The sequence below is a fragment of the Spea bombifrons genome, chromosome 13, assembly GCF_027358695.1.
Source record: "Spea bombifrons isolate aSpeBom1 chromosome 13, aSpeBom1.2.pri, whole genome shotgun sequence".
NCBI lineage: Eukaryota > Metazoa > Chordata > Amphibia > Anura > Pelobatidae > Spea > Spea bombifrons.
The window spans coordinates 24,895,578-24,918,846 of NC_071099.1; the positions used below are offsets into that span (position 1 = coordinate 24,895,578).

The 23,269-nt window shown below is 47.7% G+C and overlaps 1 protein-coding gene across 1 annotated transcript in view; it reads right to left on the bottom strand.

Annotated features, from left to right (window-relative positions):
• Positions 1-1,358: 1,358 nt before the first annotated feature.
• SLC39A11 (solute carrier family 39 member 11) overlaps positions 1,359-23,269 on the bottom strand; it is a 72,783-nt gene continuing 50,872 nt past the window's right edge. Inside the window, exons 6-10 of the mRNA XM_053453062.1 lie at positions 20,493-20,657; positions 7,214-7,283; positions 2,663-2,761; positions 2,023-2,181; positions 1,359-1,507 (exon numbers count right to left, since the gene is read on the bottom strand). Of these exons, the coding sequence (XP_053309037.1) occupies positions 1,429-1,507; positions 2,023-2,181; positions 2,663-2,761; positions 7,214-7,283; positions 20,493-20,657 (572 nt within the window). The 3' untranslated portion in view covers positions 1,359-1,428. The remainder of the gene's footprint in view (positions 1,508-2,022; positions 2,182-2,662; positions 2,762-7,213; positions 7,284-20,492; positions 20,658-23,269) is intronic.

Here is a 23,269-nt window from a genome sequence, read left to right on the forward strand (position 1 = left end):
TTGGAAAAAGTATTAATGTACCAATATCATCTTCTATACCCTCTCCTCGGCTTCTATACCCTCTCCTCGGCTTCTATGCCTTCTCCTTGGCTTCTATGCCCTCTCCTTGGCTTCTATGCCCGTTACATGAAAACGTTCTGTCCCTGCTGAGTAGCGTATCTTATTCTACCCCCAGCGAGTCTCCATGTAGCAGGCAAACAAACTCAGAACGGGTAATAGCTGATAATATTTAACTGATTAAAACATTTACTTGTATTTAAAGCATTTAATGCATTCATTCAGAGAGATGGAATGGTGATTATGGTGGCTTTAGGAGGATTTTGGATACTTTTAGAACTCAAGTGAAGGGCTCTTGGCACCTGGGGCAAGGTCACCTCCATGTCACCTCCGCGTCCCCTCACCCTGTGGACCTTATGGGCCTGAAAAATATATTTTTTGGCATTTGATTTGTATTCATTTAACGCAGGGGTAGCCTAACTGACGATAACTGGGAAGCCGTTTTGTTTTGAGAGTAAACCATCAACGTCACCTATAACGGTTTTTAAGAGGGAAGCCGTCTGTTTCTTGCATGTTGTCTCCTGCTTTAGCGCATATTTAGTCCAAATACTGGTACACAGCAGAAAAATGGCAACGAAACCCCCACCACACGCACCACCACTCGCATCTGCCGGCAGCCGGCAGCTAGCCCTGGAACGCCAAACTAACAAAACAGAACTTCCTTTAAGGAAAACCAAGAGTCTTTAAATGTTTTCGCTAAACTTAAAAGGCAGGCGTTGTTGGTTTTCAGGTAAGCTGAAAAACCTTAAATTACTAAAAAAATCTCATCAAAGAAGAAAACTATTCCAAAACGTCACCCCAGTTTATTTAGAATTACTTTCAGATGATACATAACGACTCGATCCATCGCTAGCTCCCTCACTGTCCGAAGCCAAGGAGCCGGGGCGCTCCGTACATTTTACTTCTGACCGTTTGTGCTCCTTTACGTTATATTCGTTCATACATTCGGTACAGGAGTACATCTCGATTCTGCCAAACCCTGTCCAAAACCCACTTTACAAACACAGCTCTCCCCCTTTATAAACACAGCTCTCCCCCTCTAGGAACCGGAAACACAAAGCTCCATTTTGGAACACGACTGTGCCAATGGGAGCGCAAATCATCCAATCTCACCAATCACACGGTAAGATGCATCACCTATCGTGAGGCAGATCCTATAAACCCACCCTCATTTCTGGACATACCAGCCCCCTTTTAATTGTCTCTGATTCCGCCATAAAGTACGTCCCGCTATAAATACACTACTGCTCGGTAATTAATTTAAAAAAAATCAAATAATAAAATCAAAGAACTGTAAACACTTTCTTCTTCTTGGACCCCCAAGCGCCCAGCGCTTTTTGGATCACGTCTCGGGTTCCCGGTAGAGATCGGTTAGCTCAGCCCAACATCCAAAGACATCATTACTATAAAGCCCACTATGCAAGTCCAGGAAGCCAGCTTTCCGTTGCCGCTAAAGGGAGAAGAAAAATATTAAATTTAGATCATTGTATAAAGATTCCGTGAAGCCAAAAGGGGGGGAAAGTTATAGATTTCATTCTCTGTTGTCTGAGTTTCTGAACACGTCTTGTTACTCTGCAGTTTACATGTTGTGTAGGATAGGTTTTTTTTTTTGGTTCCTTCCTTCTTTTATTATCAGAAATAAGGTTTTTGCAGGACCTGCAGGGGGGTCCAGGACGGCGCAGCTCTCCATATTCTGTGTGTATAGATCTTTATAATCAGAAAACCAGTCATAGTGCACTATCCTTATTAGCAGGGGGGGGGGTGAAACCAAAGGTTTCCTCCAAAGGAATCTCCTAGGAACAGCAATGGAGAAAGCAAACAGGTTCTAGGAGAAAAGGGATTCAGCCACGAGGGAGATAAATCACCTCGAGTCTGGTCATAGTTCTGAGGGTTTTATATATTGCGGGCACCAGTTGTGTATCAGTTTGTCATCGAATGCACCTAAATGCCTCCGTTCTTTCTTACCTGGTCTGTGCTTCGGGAATAATATCGTCTATCACAACGTATATCATGGCTCCAGCTGCAAACGCCAAAGCGTAGGGCAGCAGCGGCTCTGCCAGAGAAATTGCAAAAGCTCCTAATACTCCAGCGATGGGTTCCACCATCCCGCTCAACTGGCCGTACCTGACAGGGGCGATAAAAAGACCGTAAGAAGTGTTTCTAGAGGCACTTTCAGCAAATCTGAGCTGGGTTAATATATATCGTGTGTATCTTACTTATGTTGCAGGGTACCTTGTCCTGTTGCCAGCACGCAGATGACATGGTGTAGCCAGTTTTAGAACATGAGCAGATACGAGACAAGAGGCTACCTGCAAATCCATGTATAATACCTGTCTCGTATTTGCTCATATTCTAAAACTGATTCCGCATTCCGCCCCACAAACTTCTGTAGAAAGCTGGTTAACATACGCAGCTTTTATGAAGCCGTTGAGCGGGTAATGATGTCATTGAGTGAATCTGATGGCATTTGATGTCATTGAGTGAATCTGAAAGCTTCTCATCCGTGTTCTTAATGAAACATCGATGGAAGCCTCTTGTGTTTTACCCCCAGATTGTCTTCTCGTCCGCCTGCCCCCCATCAGCTCGGCCAGTAATGGTTACTCACCAGAACGCCTTCCATGTGGAAATGCCGGCTCCGCGCAATGGCAGGCTCACTGCAAGGCCTTCTGGGAAATTCTGGATCCCTATTCCAATTGCCAAATTCCTGCGCAGCAAAAAGAAATGGATTTCAGAGCCAAACGATATTTATGAAGATTATTTACACGGGAAAACAACATGTTATGATCTAAGCGCATCCCCCGTGTCCCTCAGAGCGTTTGCTGCGAATGGATCTGTCACAGGGTTCTACAGCCCTAAAAGCCACATAGTTGTAAAAGTGACGTAAAATACATTGTTTTAGGGCCTTACATCCTAACAACTTTACCAAGATTATTCACATGATCTATTGATAAAGTGGCCCTCTTTGGCTCCAGACAGTCGGGGTTCCAAACGTTACTCCAAACCCCTAAACCAAGAGCCATTTGTATAGAAAACCCACATTAAAAAATATACTTTAAACACAAGCTCTGTTCTGTCCAAGCGCGTTATAAGTTTTAGTTTTAGGGATCATTTATTTTCGTCTTGCTGCCCCTTTTAACGATTTCTTGTATCAGGTTACCCGGGGATTCCGTCCGAGCGCGAGGTATATATATATCCATTTAATGAAACTCCGTGTGCATGCCGTGTGCTGTCATAACAATGCGTTCGCCGCTCTGTAGGTTAACGGGGCAAAGTGTCAGGTATGTGAAGCACGTCTGTTATCCGGTGCGGCGCGGAGCGACGTCTTATTCTTATATGGAATCTCACTCCACGAACGTAAAAACCTTTTTGTAGCGCGTAGTGAACTTCTATGTACGGATTCCCTTCAATTTGTTGGCGTCAAAAGGGTTAATGGTATAGTTCTGTTACCCTAAACACACTAAGTGCAGCTGAGCCTATCTCCACCCCGCGGACCTCTAACTGCTGGCTCCTTTCACAATGAGCCCGTTATTCCTTCCAGGATCCAGACGGAGAAGGAATCCAAGTATTCTTTCTTTTCTCTAACATCTGAAATAACACTCGAGTTCCGCTTGGCAACCTCTCTCCATGAGCCCCGCTCCACCCTATCACCTGAACTAACACAGCGTGCACCGGCTCTGACCGTCTTCCCCGAGTGCCACCTCCTGCCGCAGGAAGCCCCGGGCCTGTTTACAGGGCAAGCGGTTAGGATTATAACGTCTGCAATCGGTATTGTCGGAGGACGAGGTGTTAACGAACAAGCAATTAAGCTGACGCTTTAAAACATTTCTACGGCACAGATTTGCTAAATAGCGCTTCGGCTTCCTCATATAGGAAACTTTTTTCTGTGATATCTGTCTCTGGCGTATTGATACCCGGCGGTCTCTCCGACAGATATTTTTGGTTTGGTTTAAGTATTCTAGGACAGACGGCCACGTTGTCTCGCGTGTCCCTTCTCAGAGCTGTGCCCGCCGCTGCGCGTGTCGTATAACCGTCTGGCCCGCGGAGCGAGGGACAGACACACAGTGTGTGCCTCACAATGATGTCTATTCATGCCGGGGTCTCGCGCTGCCCGTCTGCTTCCAATCCGGACCTCATCGCGCTCCGTGTCTCCAGCTGAGCCCCCGTGGGGGGGAATCACCAGCTGTCGCACCCCATAAGATTTTCCGTGTGGACTCGCAGCCAATGAATTCCTTTCTTACAGAATGTGGCAGGGGCGAGCAGAAGCGCTGGCGCACGTCATTGGAAACGGCCGCTGAACGTTCAATCCTCAACGTTCTGATTCCAATCGCTGCCCCCCCATACCACCCCCATAGGTGACCAGTATCAGGGTCTGGGGCACACAAAAGCAATGCGTTCTACATACTACGTGACAGCTCTAACAGCGATACTGATCATACGGACCCCCAAAAATAGCCAAGACAAAGGGGTCTCCTAGGGATCTCCCGTTAGGGATAAGATTATTATTAGATTATTTTTGTATATATTATAAGTGATTTGTTCTATGGAACAATTAGAGCTTTTCCATTGGAGACATTGTGACCGGGCAGAAGCTATTGCCCCCCCCCACGCACGTCCTCCCTGGCACTGATGGGAGTTGTAGTCCAACCATAATGGCTGAGCTTGCTTCAAAGATTCCAAGTCATTATTAGATGGAATTTCCAGACACTTTCAGCAGATCGGGGTTATTTATTCACATCCCTTTCCCATTACTGAAGGGTACAAGAATGCACTGGTAGCCGGATTTCTGCCCCCCCGGTTTGGCACAGGCTGCCTCGGGTGACTGGATTTAAAGCCTTGTTGCCACAAAGGAGCCTTTCTTACGAAGCAGAACAGAGGGTTCCAGTGTCAGACGTTTCTCCCAAAGAGCACGCTGTGGGTTCGCGGAACATCCCGGGAGAGCGCGCTCTGTATAGACTGCCTACGCCAACGAGACAGCTGCCGGGCTCACGGGGGCACAACAGAAACATTCTCGTATGCCACCAAATAAAAGGGTTGGGGTCAAATGGGCAGAAAGGGGTCTCCTCGCGAGTCTGCGGCATAAGACTCAGCCGGCAGCGCCTCGCAGACAGGTCGGGCGAATGTCCGCAGAGCGTAGGATTAAAGGGGAACTCCCGCTTCTTTAATAACTTTTATAAATATTTACAGATTCTGTTTCAAAACAATGAGTCTTCTCATAATAGGGCGTATTTTTAGGGCTGAAGGTGTGTATTTTCTCTGTTAATTCATTTAAATCCTTATCTTACTGTCTTATGGTAAACAATAGAATGTCTTAGTCTTATTGAACCAGAGAGACCATCGTAATGCTTGTGACGTGTACGTCGGCACAAATTCCGACCGGGGAGCCTGTTATTTTCCTGTAATTGTTCCGCTGGGGAGGGAAGTAATATTCCATCCATTTTCTGTTCACCCTGTTCTACTTAACATGCAGTTTCCAGCTGATATCTAACTACGCGTTACACTACCTCTGCCACCCCAAGGGGTAGAACCTTTATCAGCTGTGCCCCCAATGGCTGGGAAACAACCTGCTGGGTATTCCTGATTTAACCCCCCCTGGTATCTCATAGACCCCAGTCCTTCACACACCCCACCAGGTATCGCTTCTCTGACTCCCAGGCCAGCGCATACCCAGCCCCCGGACCCCCCCTCCAGCAGACAGACCACAAACTTCTGGTACTTAATTAAAAAAGAGGATAATTCGGGAAACCCAAAACTTCCATTAATCATAAAATAAGCCAATTTCAGAGAGTAGAAAACAAAGGTGTCCACATTTGATCAGGTACCTCCAGGGTTAATCACTAGCGCTACCCCCGGCCATCTATACTGCACTTCCCCGAGCGGAGCAGCAGATGGCAGCAGAGATACACAAATCTCCATCCGTCCGCGATGCCAAGAAAAACTCCGGGCTAACGAGCGCGTTACAGCATTAACCCCACGGATACGGCCGGCATCCATTATATACCCCGGGGGCCACAGGAGCCCCCACTCTGTTACCCTCTACTGCTAAAGTATGAAGAGCAATAATACAGTGAGGGTATTAAGCATGCATGGGACAGGCAAATGACTCCTAAGACAAGACCAATGACTGGTTAAGGTTTGAGTCTTTACAGCAGGAAAGATGGGCCGACTAGATGGGGGCCGATCCGCCATCAGATTCCATGTCAGCACAATCCTGTTAGTAAAGCATACAAATGACCCCTCGCTGCCGGCGACGAGCGTGCCTCCGTGTTATTACTGGTCTTTTCCCAAAAATAATTCCTTTTTAGTAAGTGTTTCCCATACCCATAATTGTGGACCTCCAGGTAAAGCTCACTGAGAAGGCATTGCAACTCACAGTTTAGTAAATAAACCTCTATTTCTTTCTAATCGCACCTTAAGCTACAGGTCCTGTACTTAGGAGAGGCAGCGTCTCACCCTTGGGGAAGTTCTGAGAAGCACTCAAAGGGTTTTCCGGCAGTGCTCCGGCAGCTCGCCCTGTACGGGGTTAACGCGCAGGGATTAGCTTCATTTTCATTGACAATATTCAGCCCGTGAACTGTAACTGAATCTGGGGCCAGCTGTTCACAGAGGAAGACCCGTCACAGAACAGAGTGTCCGTACCCCACCGCCAACCTGCACACACGCACCCTTACACCGCTCAGGAGACAGCGAGACGAGGAAGAGAGGGCTCAAACAAATTCAATAAAAGCCAGACAGACGAGCGCCTCTCCCCTGACACGTCTCCTGTCCTTTATTTCACGCAGCCGAGCGCCGGCATTTTAATTGCTCTGTGAAGTCAGATTGCTGACTCCTGTCCTGTGCATTAACTCCATAAACCGCCACAATGGACCAGAAAAATAATCTGTCTCGCACGGTGACCGCCGGCTGCCACATCTGGCAGACACATATCCCAAATCCGTAACCCCAGGGACTCCCACGCGAGAACGAGAGCATCACTTCCAAATAATAATTCGGCCCCCGTCACTCCTACTGTAACAACTCAAACCTCAATCAGTCGTTGGTCTCGTCTTCAGGAGCCGTACGCCGATCCCATCCCATCACAAATAAGATCTTTGATGTTCTTGGTTTGGTTGTAAGCCTTTACATAACGCCGGGGTCAGGACTCTCGATGTTCTCTTACCTTGCATTGTCAAACGTGGCCGACGCGGTCTTTCCGATGGCACCAAAACCCACTCCGACGGCCAGCCCCTCTGAAACGGAACGTAGAAGACATTCAGAACAGGGTCAAACGTGGCCTTCTCAGAACACAACTTCTCTGATAACGACACATCTCATATTTTAAAAGCATGATGTCACAACCCCCCCCCCAGAAAGCAGGTCTGACCACAGCCTTCTGAAACAGAAGACCCTGTCGGCCCCTCTTTTCGGCCCATTCTTCCTGCTGTAAAGACTCAAAACCTTATGCGGTCCTGATCTGGTCTTCAGGAGAACTTCCCGAGAAAGCCAGGCCAGAAACTATTTTCTGAACAAACTAATTACACAGAAATGCAATTTTCTGCCGGCGCGGAAGGAAAGCGGCCGGTAATACGGTAATAACGGGGACGGCGATGGGAGAGAAGAGTCGATTCAGTCTTTGCCTAAGTCACAGCATGAAGACGGCCGGTAACATTCCCAGCTCCCAGCCGTTAACTAGCGGTGATATTTTGCCAGCTGCGTATGTTTATATCTCGTGAGTTATTTCTCCCCGAGGTCAGGAAGTTCCAAGGGGAGACAGGGGACACCCTGTCGAGAGCGACCGCCGAGGAGGCAAACGGCCCCGTCAGCAGCACGCAACACCGAGGAAAGCAAAGGTTACGCCGACCTTTCCCTGCAATTAGGCTTCGCGCATTAAAGGAATTTAATTAGGGAGAAACGGGGGCCGGTGAAGTAATTAACGTTATAAACATCTCAGAGCCGAGCGCTCTCGCCGCGTCCTGCGACAGACCTTGGTTTAGTCACGGAGTCGGGATGACACACGTTGTCAAAAAAAAAAAAAAAGACAGCCAGCGGCGATGACTTCTGAATGCCGAGACACTCGAGCCGGCAGCGATGATACCAAGGATTCTAAACCACATCTAACGCTAAACACAATTCGACTTCAGTGTTTGGAAGAGAAGAACCCAACTGATGTTTATTAAGCATATTGAGCAGAGAGATGTAATGTAAGGTACAGAGAAGCTGGTAGATAAGTGGAACAGCCTCCCAGCAGAGGTGGTAGAGGGGTAGTACAGTGAGGGTATTAAACACGCATGGGATAGGCATACGGCTCCTGAATCTAAGACGAGACCAACGACTGATTAAGGTTTGAGTCGTTACAGCGGGGACGGGGCAGATTATTATTATTTATTATAGGATGGTAACTAGTTATATAGCAGCCGCTGTTTCCTACGGGCGCAGAGGGAAAGTTGGCAGATAAAAGCATAATAGAGATGCGAGTTCCAGCTGTCACTCGGACCGTTTAACATTCTCTCCGGAATACCTGCCGTATCGGCTGGCGTGCGCAGGGACGCAGCTGCATTACTCACAGACTGACTCCGCTGCCGGCTCGCAGCCAAGCTGACGGGCAGGTGGGCAGAAGACATTATTAGCCCTGCTGGGGCCGTCGCTTCTGCTGACAGTCAGGGTAAAGGCGCTTAGAGTAGGAGGAAAAGACTCTATTGCGGAGACGCCGACAGGTAGAGGCTGCCATGTAACGTGCGAAACACTCACTGTGAGGGCAGAGGTTAAACAAACCGGATGCCAAAGGGACCAGCGCCATTGCTCTTCTCATTACCTCCTCACACAGATGGCACGCATGGAGACGCCAGGTGTTTGCGTGAGCGGAGTGGACACTGCGTGGGCTGCTCATCTCCGGGAAGCTGCAGAATTTAGGGGTTCACTGCGTGGTTTGGGGAATCAGCTCCTTCCTTATATACTACAAGACGCCTATAGGCAGATCACTGTTCCGTGCTATGAAAGGGTTAATCACACACTACACACACAAAGATTCCATCCACATCTGTATGGTTTTCCTAACGCAACCCCATAGACTTCCCGAAACCTTGGGAACGGGGTGACAACCCGGAGCTCGACCCAGTCCCAGGTCTCCCCTGCTCCGTCAAAAGAAAGAGACGTCCTCGCTAAACCGCGACGGTCTCATCTCACAACCAGAAGTGAGCGTTATGAAGACAACCCCGGTCTCTTCTGCCCAAAGGTCCACGCTAACCCTGCATCATGCATGATTAAACCTGTGCTATTATCTCACAGCACCGGGGTCGGCCCTTCATGCAGAGCGAAGTCAGGGATTTCGGATATTTTAACTCGCCTTTTCTCATCATAACAGATTATTTAGAATTAAAAAAAACTTTCCAAAACGTTCTCGCTCATCACGTTTAATTCCCGGTCTTCAGTCTATACCGGCGCATTTCGCGTTACTTTACCAATGCTAGGATTCCACTCCAAGAAGCCCCCCCATTCCGTAAAGCTGCTGTTTTAATGGCATTTATCTCTTCCTTTTTGCCCTTTGACCGCTCTAACTAAGGAAACAAGAAATCGAACGCAGTTTCGCCCGCCTCCTTATCACAATCAAGACCTTTTCTGTTGAACAATAACGGCTTGATCCAATGTCAGCAGCACGGCCCCGCATCGCTTGCCCTCGCCTGTAACTTACAAAATCTCCACGGAAAACGACCGCTCTTAAAAGTTCACGCTGTATTATTATGTCGTCATTTAAATTAAACTCTGGAACTTTACCCGATGCAGCGTTTTCCTCCAATCAACTAAAATGAAATCTCTACACCAGGGCAAAAAATCCATATATTTTATTCGCAGAACTAAAAAACATACGCAGCAAGTCCAATGTATGCAGCCTGATATGCAAATTAACAAGAATAATTTGCATGCCAGGCAACAGGTCAAAATGGGTATAAAACCCAATTTTTCTTCTAATCAGTTCTATATAATTAACATTTTAGATCCATTCCCAGATAGCGAGATATTATGTAACAGGTAGGGAATCCCCGCCCCCCCACGTCAATAACTGGCCGCTGCGTCAATCATTTGGTTTTCAATATTCTTATTACAGGGCGCTCTTTAAGCAGATTGTATGCCGGTTCCCTGAATAACGAAGGGCCAAACTTTTTGCAGACTTGACTGATGTAATTAGCACAGCCATCAAACTCGATTAGGATGATTTCTGGAGATGCCGGCGCTCCGATGAGCTGCTCCAGATTCAGCCAAACCCTGCTAATTAACTCGTAGGCCCCAAGTCCCCGAGACCTCCACGCGAATCTACGGGGAAATACATTTCCCATTTTAATTTGCCTGCCATAAAGCAAACAAAAGAGAGGTCGGAGTCCTTCCTCCCCGCCCAACACCGACTGAAGACGTTAAACCCCTAAAAACAATCAATATTCAGCAAATTACACGTTTTTGGAACAGGGTCCGTTATATTTTATCGCAGACGGCAGAGATTATACCCAGGCGAACGGATCAGCCGCTTCAAAACCCCAGCACGCGGTCGGACTATTGGTATTTTGTTGATGCTGAAAGCAGCCGATTTGCGTAATTATTTCGGAATATACATTTCCCTTCCGGCAGCTGAAAATAGAGAGATACGGATCTGGACTCTACCAGAGCGCCTTTGTCTGAGACGGCAGCCGTCGGCTCGTATCTTCTCCGTTCTGAACGGACTCTTCATTTAAAAAACTTTAATTTTGCTTTTTTCTTTTCGGCGGTGAATTAATTTTGCTGCCAATAACGAAATGGGGCTTCTCGGTGCCTTTATATTAATCTGTGGCCGATGGTTGGGAGGAGAGCTCCGTTAGGTTGAAAGGTGGCCTCTCGGAGAGGGTGGAGGACGGAATGAGGGCTCCCGGCTCGGTGGGTCACAGGAGTCTCGGTACAAGAAGGAGAAACCAAAGGCGACGGCACAGGCGTTTCAAGAGGCAAGAAAAGCCTAAAAGAAAATGTTTACCATCATGATGGATGATAGCAGAGGGCAGGAACCCGAGATGGGTCAAGAACCGCGTCTTCTGAATGGACTTTTCACTTTGATAGGAAGAGGGGCATCAGAACATTATGGCCGGGCAGCCTAGAATCCATCGCGGGACGTGTAGCCGGTGGACTCTTGTACTTTCACAACATGGTGCAACCCAAGAGGATTTAGGGAAATGCCCGTTACATTCATCTACATGGCGGGCGAAACCAGGAGCGGACGGAAATTATGAAACGGATTCTTAATGGGAACGTCAAGCACCAGACCAGCTGATGGGTTACTGGAGAGGAGACGCGCTCGAGGCAGGAGGTGGTGAAACACCGCTCGCCATTTTCCATAATGCACATGGAGACCGCCGTCTGGCTATTTTTAACTCCTGCGGGAAAGAAAATGATAATGTCTGACCTTCTGAACGATCCGCTTTAGACTGTTACAGTATCCAAGCAACACAGCTTCCTATCAAACGGCGTGCGGCAGGACGGCGGGGAGCGAAGAGCTCCGGTCTTATCACGCAGATTAAGTCGCCGGGAGAGAAATGATACGTTACGGCCAGCTGCCGGCTTCCACGAGCAGCCCGGCGTCAAATGAAACCAGACTCTCTGTCCCTTCCCTAACGTACAGCTCGCGGTCGGGGTAAACCCTCAGCGGCGCCGGCTGCAGTTACGATGACCTTATTTCCCAGGTTCTACAAGAAAATCAACGTGATCGATGTCTACCCGCAGCGATGATTGCGAAATCCCTGCCGCCGGTTTAGTTTTTACTCGGAACGCCGACTTTTTATCTTTTTTAGTTTCGATTGGAGCTGACGGCAAATGGTTAACCCCGAACCGGCCGCAAATAATGGATTCCGGGCGCTTTTAGCAGAGGACACGTTAAACGTCACATCTAAAACAGTAGCCTACATAAGGTGGTGATACAGAAATATTATAATGTAGATACTGTTATCAGAGAGACGGGCCGAGCCGGCCCTCGTTAGTTTGAAACGTTTCATCTTGTTGCAATTTACTTAGAACTTCCAGAGACGTAAATAAATCTATCATTTTCTTAAGTATTCTCACTGCTGATAACAGAGAAGTGAAAAGCATTATCCAGGGAACACCAAAACACTACTATTACGGTACTTTACATCCATGAGGGGGGCGCTACGGGGCGGTGTTGGGGGGGGTACACCTTTCGCTGCCTCGATAAACACAACGGCAGAAATGGAACCAAATTATAATCCAGAGCGAGTCCCATAGAAGCTGCCGCAACAAATGGATTTCAACCGATTTACAACAGAACGCCGTCCCACCTACTCGCCACTTACAGCGCCTCGCATACAATCACGCTCCCCCCCCAGCACTCGCTCCACATTCACTGCTGGGTAATTGCATGCGCTGTACTTCCGAGGGGGGCGAGGAACCGCTATACATAGCCCCGGGAACCAAGGACTCAACTCCCATTACGCCCAGACACGCCATTCAACGGGGACCTCTCCTGCCGTCATCATGGAGGAAGCAAGAAGATTTTTCTTAAAAAAAAAAATGAAAAAGTCATCACAGAGGGTTAGGGTAACTCAGAGTAAATTCTTCTCTGGTGGGGCTGTCGGGAACATTAAACTGTCCCTATGAAGAGTTGACCGGTATCCGGCAAAGTCTTCACAATTACCACCTTTGGATATCAATTCCCAAATAAATCATTGGAAAGCTGGGGTCCGTAGAGTGATCTGGAATAAAGAGCTCTCCAAAAATCACTTCAGTTTGTCACTGAAGTGGCCGCTGGCCACCACAATACACGACCCTCCGCTCCAGACCAGATGCTCCATTCCAAGTTGTCCGACGTCCAATTATTCACAAAGCTCTAAACATCCCGGGATCTACGCTTTTGGCAGAAGGGTTGGCTGCTGGTTGTAGATCTGTAGAGTTCCACGATCCACCGATCTCTCTAGAGATTATATAAATTCCGTTATTTCCTCGCTGTGGTTGGTGGCGAGCGGAAATCATATTTGTTGCATGTGTGAGCAGTTTTAGAAGTACTTTGTGGCTCAGGGGAGCGCACCCCACGGCGTGAGAACGCAACTGCAAGTTCCCAGGGTCACCCTGAATGTCACGCAACTCGCCCTCCAAACACAGCGTTCCTCTATCCATTATCACGTTATCTTGAGACATGTTCTGCCTGGGGAGAAGACGCTGACTTCCGCACATTGCAAGGGAGCATGTCACATTTAATAAGTACCCCGGGCGTGGATCCGCTGACCTGCGGTAGTCGTGGAACTTGCGCGACTCCCTCCCGCAGCCAAGACATTCCTGCGGTCAGACTCCGCGCAAGCTCCCGTGTGCCGCTTCAGCTCGCCTCTGGGGCAACCTCGTCTAAACAGGTCAGCTCGTGTCTGGGGAGACTGGAACTAACTCAGAAAATGGCAGAAAAGATGAATTCATTATGAAACGGAATAATAATAATAATACATTCACAAAAATATCAGTCGCGTAAAGCATTCCGCCCTCATCCCAGCCCCCACTATGAGCTCCTGGAAAGGAGGGGACATCAGGGATTTGGGGACCAAAGAGAGACAGTTGGGAGGTATGGCACTGGTCAACAGCCACACAACTGATATTACGACATACGTTACGGTGAGAGAAACGAGGCCGATGTGATGAGCGCGGCTCTAAAGGGCTTTCAAACACTTACACTCCTTTTTTAGAATATTGATCTTTGGCGAAGTTTTCCTCTGAAAGGCGAGAAGAATATCGGGCGTGAAAATCATTCCGGCGACATGGAGTTTCTCACGCAGCTGTATACACCAAACGCCGCTCCGCATACTCCAAACACGGAGTATATAGTAAAAGACAACCACCCCTACCACGCAGAGCTGGCACATTTCCCCCGACGCTCTATACAGTAACTAACGCTGCGGCATAGCAGAACTTATTAAACACCCATATCATGTTCTGTAAACATCTAGAAGGCACCCGGGGCCCCGGTTCTGTGACCGGAGGAAAGCCCCCCCCCCTCTAATAGAAGACAAATTCTCCATCAGGCCGTAGTGGAAAAAAATCTTAGATAAAAACCAGCGATATGTTGTAATTTTAGATAATAGACGATCGCCCCGTGAGACGCACCGAGAGGATCCGGGCCAACGGCAAGATCCAAAGTGCTTTGTTGGCTGTGTGACGCGCCGCGGATATTTTGAGTGCAGAACTAGCTTTTTTTGGACGCGTGGAGTGATTTAATTGCTTTATCTTCCTCTTCCGGACTCGATGCGGGGCACCGATAAGCACGTAACATGCGCATGCACGAGGGCTTCGGAAATCGCACGGATAAATACACTCGTCTACAAGGACTATTTGGACGCGATCGCCCAGGAAACGGGACATTCAATTAGCCGATATAATAATAGTTCCAAAAAACGGGGGGGGGCTACTGACACGTGAAATTTAGACAATACATTCTCTACTCGGCTTCCCAAACACGTTCAGGTCAGAGCCTCGCGCCAAACGGGTAATACCGGCATACGGCAACGTTACAATGTGATTTATACGTTACCGTTTCATCTGCATCATGTATTTTTTGTCTTTTGGTTACAGAAGCCGTGTCCGGGGGCCGAGGGAACGCGCCGGATATGTGAACACCTGGGCCGCTCTCAGGCTGGTAATTACTCTTCACGAGGCATCAGCTGAGCAAACGGATGCCGGCGCCCGGATATAAAAGGTGGCCGTCCAGATAACGGACAAAAGGATCGGGGCTGCAGCCAATTAAATAGAAAAGGCCGATAACGCCGGATCCGATACACTTCTTTGACCCCAAGCTGCAGCTACAAAGAGAAACGCGGAAGGTCGATGGGTTCTGTTACTGCGGGTCTGCCAGCCGTGGGGGCCGCTGTACACGCAGATTAACCGGCTGCCTACAGGGTTACCGGAAGACGCACAAAAAAGTGACTCCTCTGTACGTTCCTTTTAAATAAACCTGCGGTTGCAGATAGAGTTCCTTAGTGTAACGATTTGCTTTATTACTTGCAGTAAAGATGGGACTTTAGGGTCCCTAAAAACCTAAACGATTCTCCCGATTACTTCCTATTATTCCTGAAGTACAATATCAGATACGGGACACAGAAAGCACGTCCAGCTCCCGCCAGCAAGAAAAGGATCATAAAGGGAAAGCAGGGAAATAAGTTAAAGAACCTAGACAAATGTAATATATACGGTATATATATACACGGTATATATATATATATATATATATATATATATATATATATATATATAACAGGCAAAGAGATGCGGTCATTATCCAAGCCGAGAGCGTCGTCATCTCGATAATAGCGGTGACGTTCTAGAATGTTAGAAATTATATTCTAGGCTATTTCAAGCTCAGGAAAGAGAGAAACAGACAATTTATTAGAATGAAAGGCCATCCGCGCACGGCTTCAATGTCAGGCTTTTAATGAGTCACGAAAAGGGTCTAACCGGACTAAACGTGGCCATTTACACCTCGGCCAACCATTCTCTTTACCTGTCAAGCTGCGGCGTTACTGAGAGAGCGCAGGGAGGATTTCTCCCAAAGGAGTCTTTAAAATTACCGGAAGGAAAAAGTTCAACCTAATAATAAGAATGTTTCTATATAAACAAGTAGTAGGTGCGGGGAATTGCTTCCCCAATGAGGTAGCCAGAGGCAAAAACAGTAAGAAAAACTTAAGTCCGGAATTAAAATCAGAGATACAAAACATCAAGTTACGCGAACACTAACAGAACGTACGATCCACACGGCCTCAAAACATGAAAGACAAATGGATCTGATAACCTCGCTACCAAACGTAATTCCAAGACGTTTTCCTGAGAAAGGACATTAGCCCTGGGGACAAAATAAACATGGGGGGGGTATTTTTTTATACCACTCGGGGGTCATTTATCAATACAGCCATGCGCAGGCCATGTTACTGGGATAGACGCGCGGGTACGAGCCAGTGCTGGGAAATATGCGAATGAATGAGCCCCGTAGATGTATTTTGTATCCCTTTACAATTTATTTTGACTGTAGACATCTGTAAAAGGAGCACCGGAAGGTTCTATAGAAGCCCCGGCGCAGGTAATATAACCCTGGAGGTGTCTGCACCGCGGCATCAGGTGCTTCCTATTCGCTCTGTAAATCACTCCATCAGCTCATGCTGACACTTCAGAGCAATAATGGATTTTACAGCCTCATTCATCGCGCAATCATTTCCCTGGGCCGGGGAGATTTGATTTCATACGAGACAATCTGGAGTCCATCTCAAGAGGAACCGGCAGAGAAGAGAGAGCTCTCCATTCACCGGGCCGAATCCAATCAGCTCAGGGTAATCGCTCTAGGAGGGGGTGAAGGATAAAGAGGAGGAGGGCAGGCGAGGGAGAGAGAGGAGAGAGTAAAGATGTGGATAAACAGGAGAAAGAAAATAAAGAGCAGGAAAAGGGGCAAAAGAACAAATCAAAAACTCAAGAGTAAACAATTAAGCTTAACTTTAAAAAGGAAAAAAATCAAAAAGCAGGATAGGAAAACAGATAATGTTACATTGTGACATCATAACCCACACGGGTATATATATAGTTTATAAGTAATTTGCCATGGGTGGACGCAAGTTATATAGTAAGTAAGATAGAGATCTGGTAGAACCATCCCAGATCTGTCAGAGATCACATCACAGAGCAGAAAAGATGGTAGCTAAATGGAACAGCCTCCCAGTGGAAGTGGTAGAGGGTAATACAGTGGGGGTATTAAACATGGGTGGGATAGACATACGGCTCCTGAATCTAAGGCGAGACCAACGATTACGGTTTGAGTCTTTACAGCAGGAACAGGGGCAGATCAGACGGGGGCCGGATGGGGCCGATCTGCCAGCAGATCCTATGTTTCTGCTCCCCAAGGTTAGCCAATAATAAAGAGCCACTTATATGACACCAAAGACGCTCCATAGACCGGCCTGGCACTGCGGGGTGAGTCAGGACACTCGGTCACATCGGTGAATTCCGCGTCTTTAACCGACTGTTTCAGGACCCTGGATAGCGATTTTTTTCTACCTCTGATGTAGTAAAACTCTCTCAACCCCCGCATGCAGCAAACCGTCTTCCATGCATAATGAATGCGCCGGCTGCTCCCCGCGCTCCTCCCTGAATACAGAGACTCATCGAGCGATCCTTCCGTCGCCGGACTTCATTTAGGTTCTGAGATTCCGCTCCTCGCACAGCCCTTTTTGATCGATAGTCATCAGGCTCCTTCATTCCTCGCCAGGAATCAGTTATCTTACGAGCATCGATAGAAGTCCTTCCAAGAAAACCGAAGCCCGGACGTGACCCCGATGGACACCGACCGACCACCGATAACCAAAGGATCAGGCGACCCCCGGCTCACAATATCCAGGAGAACGATAAGAAGAACAATGTTCAGAAGAATAAGTTAAAGCTGATATCATTTACCCGTCTGTAGGGTCCCAGAAACCTCTATGAACCTTCACAGACCTTTAAACTTATCCATAATTTATATATATTTTATATATTAGCGCGCGTCCAGGTGACATACAGATGGTGGATAGTAGGGAGAGCAAAGTCAGGGGTTTGCAGGAGAGGCTTCCATGGATGGTCCAGCTAGGACCATCTCTTTGATGAGTAGTTGGATCGTGGATTCCGTCAGAGGAGGTGGTTATTGCTTTCCCTAACTGTTGGGAATAAGAGATTGTGATTATGGTTAGCTGGGCGGTGATTTTTAGGAGATGTGGTCTCCCCAAGCCAGCAGTTAATGAGTTAATAACCAGAGACTAGATTATTGGAGGAATGACACACCATGAATGATATATTAAGTAACATGTCATTCATTACAGCGTCGGGGATCCCATTTATCTTATAATTAAGAGACTGCATTACATATTTAATCCTCGGCTCCCTGGGGTGGAGAGCGCGCTCGCTGCACGTGTGCTCAGGACAGAGGAGCACACGCAACACGGCCACACGCAACACGGTCACAAAGCAATGCGGCCAAACGCAACACGGCCACGCGGTCACACGCAACATGGCCACAAGCCAACACGGTCACACGGCATGAAAGATGTTGCGCGCTACCACACGCAACACGGCCACAAAGCCACACGCAACACGGCCACAAAGCCACACGCAACACGGTCACATGCAACATGGTCACAAAGCGGGAGCTACAGGGGCACAGGAGAAAGATGAAATGGAGAATCATAAAGATGGGACACGGAAAGGAGAGAAGGAAACAAATGGGCCAGGGAAAGGAGAGAAGGAAGAGACGGGGCAGGGATAGGAGAGAGGGAAGAGACGGGGCAGGGAAAGGAGAGAGGGAAAGACATAGGACAAGAGAAAAGAGACGCAAAGAGACAGAGGGATGGGAGAGGAGAGAGATGCAGAGCAGGAGGAAGTCAACTGAGTACAAGAAAGAGGAGTGTGGAACGAGACATAATAACTACAGCAAGCAAACATAATGGTATCAAAAAAGGCAGAGACCGGGAATGGAAAACAGAGAAACAGAAAGAGAAGGAACACAAATAATGAGTTTGGTTTCGCTGGATGAGAGAGAGAGAAACGTGCCGTCAAAATCCGGAGAGAGAACCGGAAATCTCTGCGATACAGAACGGGAGACGGAGACACAAGATAGAGCTCCACGAGTCACGAGGAGAGAGAACAAAAAGGAGAGCGTGAAAGAGACAAGGACTGACAAACAAAGTAGCATGAACAGGGGAGGAAAAACAGTGAGAGAGACGAGAATGGCCACACGTTAGAAGGAAGGCCATCAATAGAAAGCGGCGGCCCATTTTCCAAAGAAGGAAGCCACTTCTAGCACTAAACACGGTGCACTTATTTGCAAACAGGTGAAAATCTCTAATGACATCACACAAATGACATCACACGCCGTACTGCGAGATCAGTTCACAAGTTATGCGATTTTCTTTTTCCCGGCAGTCATTGCTGATGTCCAAGAGCAGAAACTATCGAGCTGCATAAAACAAAACAAAAGGCCAAGCGAGGATTTAAATCCTACAAATATATATTTATTATAAAAATATTCTATGACAGGCGGCAGCTCTGGCCCGTTTTTTAGTAGCGTAGAATATTCTGTCCCCGCCGCGTTCCCTGCGGTTTCATCTATATGGTAATGCCGTGGAGCGATAAAAGTAACAACACGGGAGAGACGGGGGCCGAAACCAGAAGAGACGGGGGCCCAAACCAGAAGAGACGGGGGCCCAAACCAGAAGAGACGGCGTCAGCCTGGGCAACGTCTGTAAAACTGGCGTCCGACAGACATCCGCGTCGTGCCAGGGCGGGAAACTGAACCTGGGCGCTGCAGCCTGCTTCCTGGCGGGAAACGGGCAGCATACTCCCGGAAGAGGGCATCGCGATCCCTTCTGGCCGCGGTCGGCGTTACCAGCTTCCGTGCCTTTTCTGAACAAACCCATTATTTGTATAATGCTATAAATATGATATAAATGAGTATTTCCAGTGCCGTTACCGGGTAAAAGCTCTGCTGCACGGAGCGCTGAGGCTGCGGGGTTGCTGGCGCTGAACGTACGCAGAACATCATTATAATACGTTTGCCTTCAAGGCAGTCGCACAAAAGGCTCCAACTCGCGTATCATTGTAAAGCAGGGAACCGCGGGGACTTTGCACGACATTGTGCCGCCGCGATTCAAGAGACAACAAAAGCACAAAAGCTGACAAGTGGAGCACAAAGCGATCAGATGAAAGCCGCGCACGCCGGCCACGAGGGGCTACGCCTGACAACCAAACAAGAGCCCGTCGACTTTCCACGCGAGATGGAGAGCTGGCGGGCAGCCGCGCGTCCGTCTCCGACAGCGACAAAGCCGAGGAGGCCAATGTGCGCCATGAAAGGGTGTTCAAAACTTATTTTACTGCGCTGCTGTAAAAACATGAGACGGCCACATCCAGTAAGAGACCTGCGTGAGCACAGCAGAGACCAAAGTACCCAACGCTACACCGAGAAACTTTCTGAACACATACAATTTAGTTTTACTAGTGATTCCCAATTCTGGTCCTCTGCAGCCAAAAAAGTCAGAGGTATTCAGCAGAACAGCCGCCCAGCAGAAGTGGTAGAGGTTAATACAGAGAGGAAATGTATTTAAACATGCATGGGACAGACATACGGCTCCTGAATCCAATACGAGACCGACGAGGCTTGAGTCTTTACAGCAGGAGACACGGGGAGGCTAGACGGGGGGGAACGGGGTCTGATCTGCCGCCAAACGTTTCTATGTTTACCATAATATAAAAGACTGTTTTAGAAATGATTCTTCTTGTGGCCCCTCGAGGACAGAGCAGGACCCGGAGTCTACATAATGCTACATTACAGAGAGAGAGAGAGCGGACGCCGCTCCCCAACTGTCCCACGTGTAAGGTTGTAGAGCATGGAGAGACGCGGATACAGGAATCGCAGTCTCTTTAGAGCGTATTATTACGCGCGCCGTTACCTGGGATGTTATGGATGGTGATGGCGAGTATCAGCAGCATGATCCTTCTCCAGCTGCTCCCCGACTTCTGCCTGGGCTCCTTGGGGTTCAGCATGGAGGACTCTTCACCCGAGACGGTCTGAGCTCCTCTCTTCCTCTGGTGCACATCCCCGTTTTCAATTTTATCTGCAGGGAAACAGAGGCGGCGCCATTAAAATCCGGAATTACGAAGGAAAAGCCATCGAAGGCCGACACCAACATCCAGAAAACTATAACAAACATATTTATACGAGTTAAAAATGAACCTTTTGTAATGAAACCTTTGAATCGTGACACCCACTGTGCTGAAGATACGCAGAGAATACTCTTATCCAAAACCCTGATTCCTGCACCAGTTACAACAAAAACGTCTTAGGAGATTTAAGCATTTCCATTAAGTAGCCAACCAGCATTTGCCCGAAGCATTTTATTCGACATATAACGGTCGGGTAAATTATTATTATAATCATATTACGGGAACTATCCTGCAGACCTCTGAATTCACCTTGATATCTGTTTTTAATAAATATTCATTCACGTGATCAGCGGACGACCCCCCCCCCGACGCGATCAGAATTATTATATTTTCGTTGTATAGAGGCTCACGTGGACTTTTGCGATATCTGTAGATTTACATCTGGCTCCATTTATCCTTTTAATTACTTTTTTTTGTTACCGCTGTAAAGCACTGTGTACATGCAAACATTCTGTACAAACACAGATCGGCCTGGACATGCGCAAGAAACACAAACGCCTGCTAACTCTCTAAACAGGTTCTGGGGCATGGCTAATGCAAGCAATGCTGCTTCCCAACATTAAAGGGACCCTAAAGACATTATATACACTGTAATGATTATGATAGCTGTGTGGTCCCTTTAAATTTCTGTGATGCCCCCCCTTGGGCATACACGGCCCCCCCATATGCATTTGCCTCTAGCCCATCCGATACAGTTGCCACCAGTCAGCTTGAGTGCTGGCTCTGAACGGTACCAATGGGGCACATGTGGAGAAAGCGCTTCCACTGGTTTCAATAAGATGCCTTTCCTGTCACTGATTGGCTGTTTCAATCATCCAATCAGCTGTAAGAACCGAAAAGCCATAGAGGAGAAGGGCGGCAGCAGCAGGGCTGCAGCTTCTACCTCAGTTAAGAGCTTATTAAGAGGGCTGTCAGGGACATTAAACAAGATGGAGTTAAGATCTCTCAAATGTAAAGAAGCTGTGAAATACAGTAAAGAAACATTTGCTACTGGCATCAGACATTGCAAATGACATCATTAGTTACATGACGGTGACATCACATGACAGCAAAATCATTATTATAACTATAAGTTACAGCAGACAGGACCCTCTCTGGTTCTGTATCTGTGCATTTCAATATGTCTCTAAGGCTGTACAGAGCTCGGTAACGGGGCTTCTGGTTAAACGCGTCCCCGACAGCCAGATAGTTGATAATTATCTTATTAATATCCTCTCTCCATAGGTTCTCTCCCTTTTCCTTCCCAAACCTTAGAAATGTCGGCCTGAACCAATCAACAACAATCAGCAGCCTAAGGGGAGACCTTGCTTAATGGGGAGGAAAAATCATGCAGATACTGAGAACAGGAAGCTAGGATAGGTGTTCCCAATATATATATATATTAATGTTAAATATTATTGCTTAGATCGACAAATCTCCTTTAAAACACAATATTCATCGTTTTATGCACTGTGTAGACTGGGGAACCGGAGGGGTTAAGTAGACAGAAACTCACAAGTGCAGAATAATCTATTTCCAACAAGGGAGGAGAGGTATGCGAAACCAGATCGATGGATTGCCCCCGAGATTGATGGTGCGCCAGGGGCAGGAGTTAACAAGTGCAGAGTGATGGATCTGGCAGCAGCAGGGCCACCGGGGAAATAAGATGGGTTATCGTGGGAATGATCTACTGAATCGCGGGTACCTCCTCGAGGGAAACCGCGCAGGCTTAACCCTGCACCTGCCGCAGGTTAATGCAACTCCTAACCTGTAGCTTTAAGATAGTATTCATTGTAACTCATCAAAGACTGGACAAAAGGAAAAAAATATAGAAAAACTGGACACCAAAAAGCTATTCCATAATAAAGACATAGCTGGATAAGTTTGGGGTGGAAGAACTTGACCGGCCGCACAGAGCCCTGACCTCAACCCCATCAAACCCCTTTGGGATGAACTGGAGCGGAGATTGCGAGCCGGACGTCTCGTCCACAAATGCTCTACTGGATGAACGGGGGAACAATTCCCACAGAAATGCTACACAATCTCGTGGAAAGCCTTCCCAGAAGAGCCGAAGCCGTTATCTCTGCAAAGGGGGGGACCGACTTCATATGAATGTCAATGTATTTAGAATGTGATGTCATCAAAGTCCCTGTTGGTGTAATGGTCAAGCGTCCCAATACTTTTGTCCATAAATGGCATTACATAGAGATGAGCTCCACTAGATCTGCCCACGACACGCAGGACCATCGAAGAGCTAAAAACCTGGTGGAATGCGGATTTTGATCTCTTCCCGTTGGTACCCGATGTGGGAATCGATAAGGCGATATCTAAAGGGTGGTAAATACAATCAAAAAACAACACCCACAGAATGTTTTTTCCAGTTGTAATAAAAATGAATAAAGGTTTCGCTCCTGCAGCCATTTGCATAGGTTAATGCGGTGTTTGAGACGAGCGGTTTTCGTGTTCACTCATTAGCTGAACTCTATCCCCTTGGCTAATGTAATTCAGTGCTTCAGACAGTCAA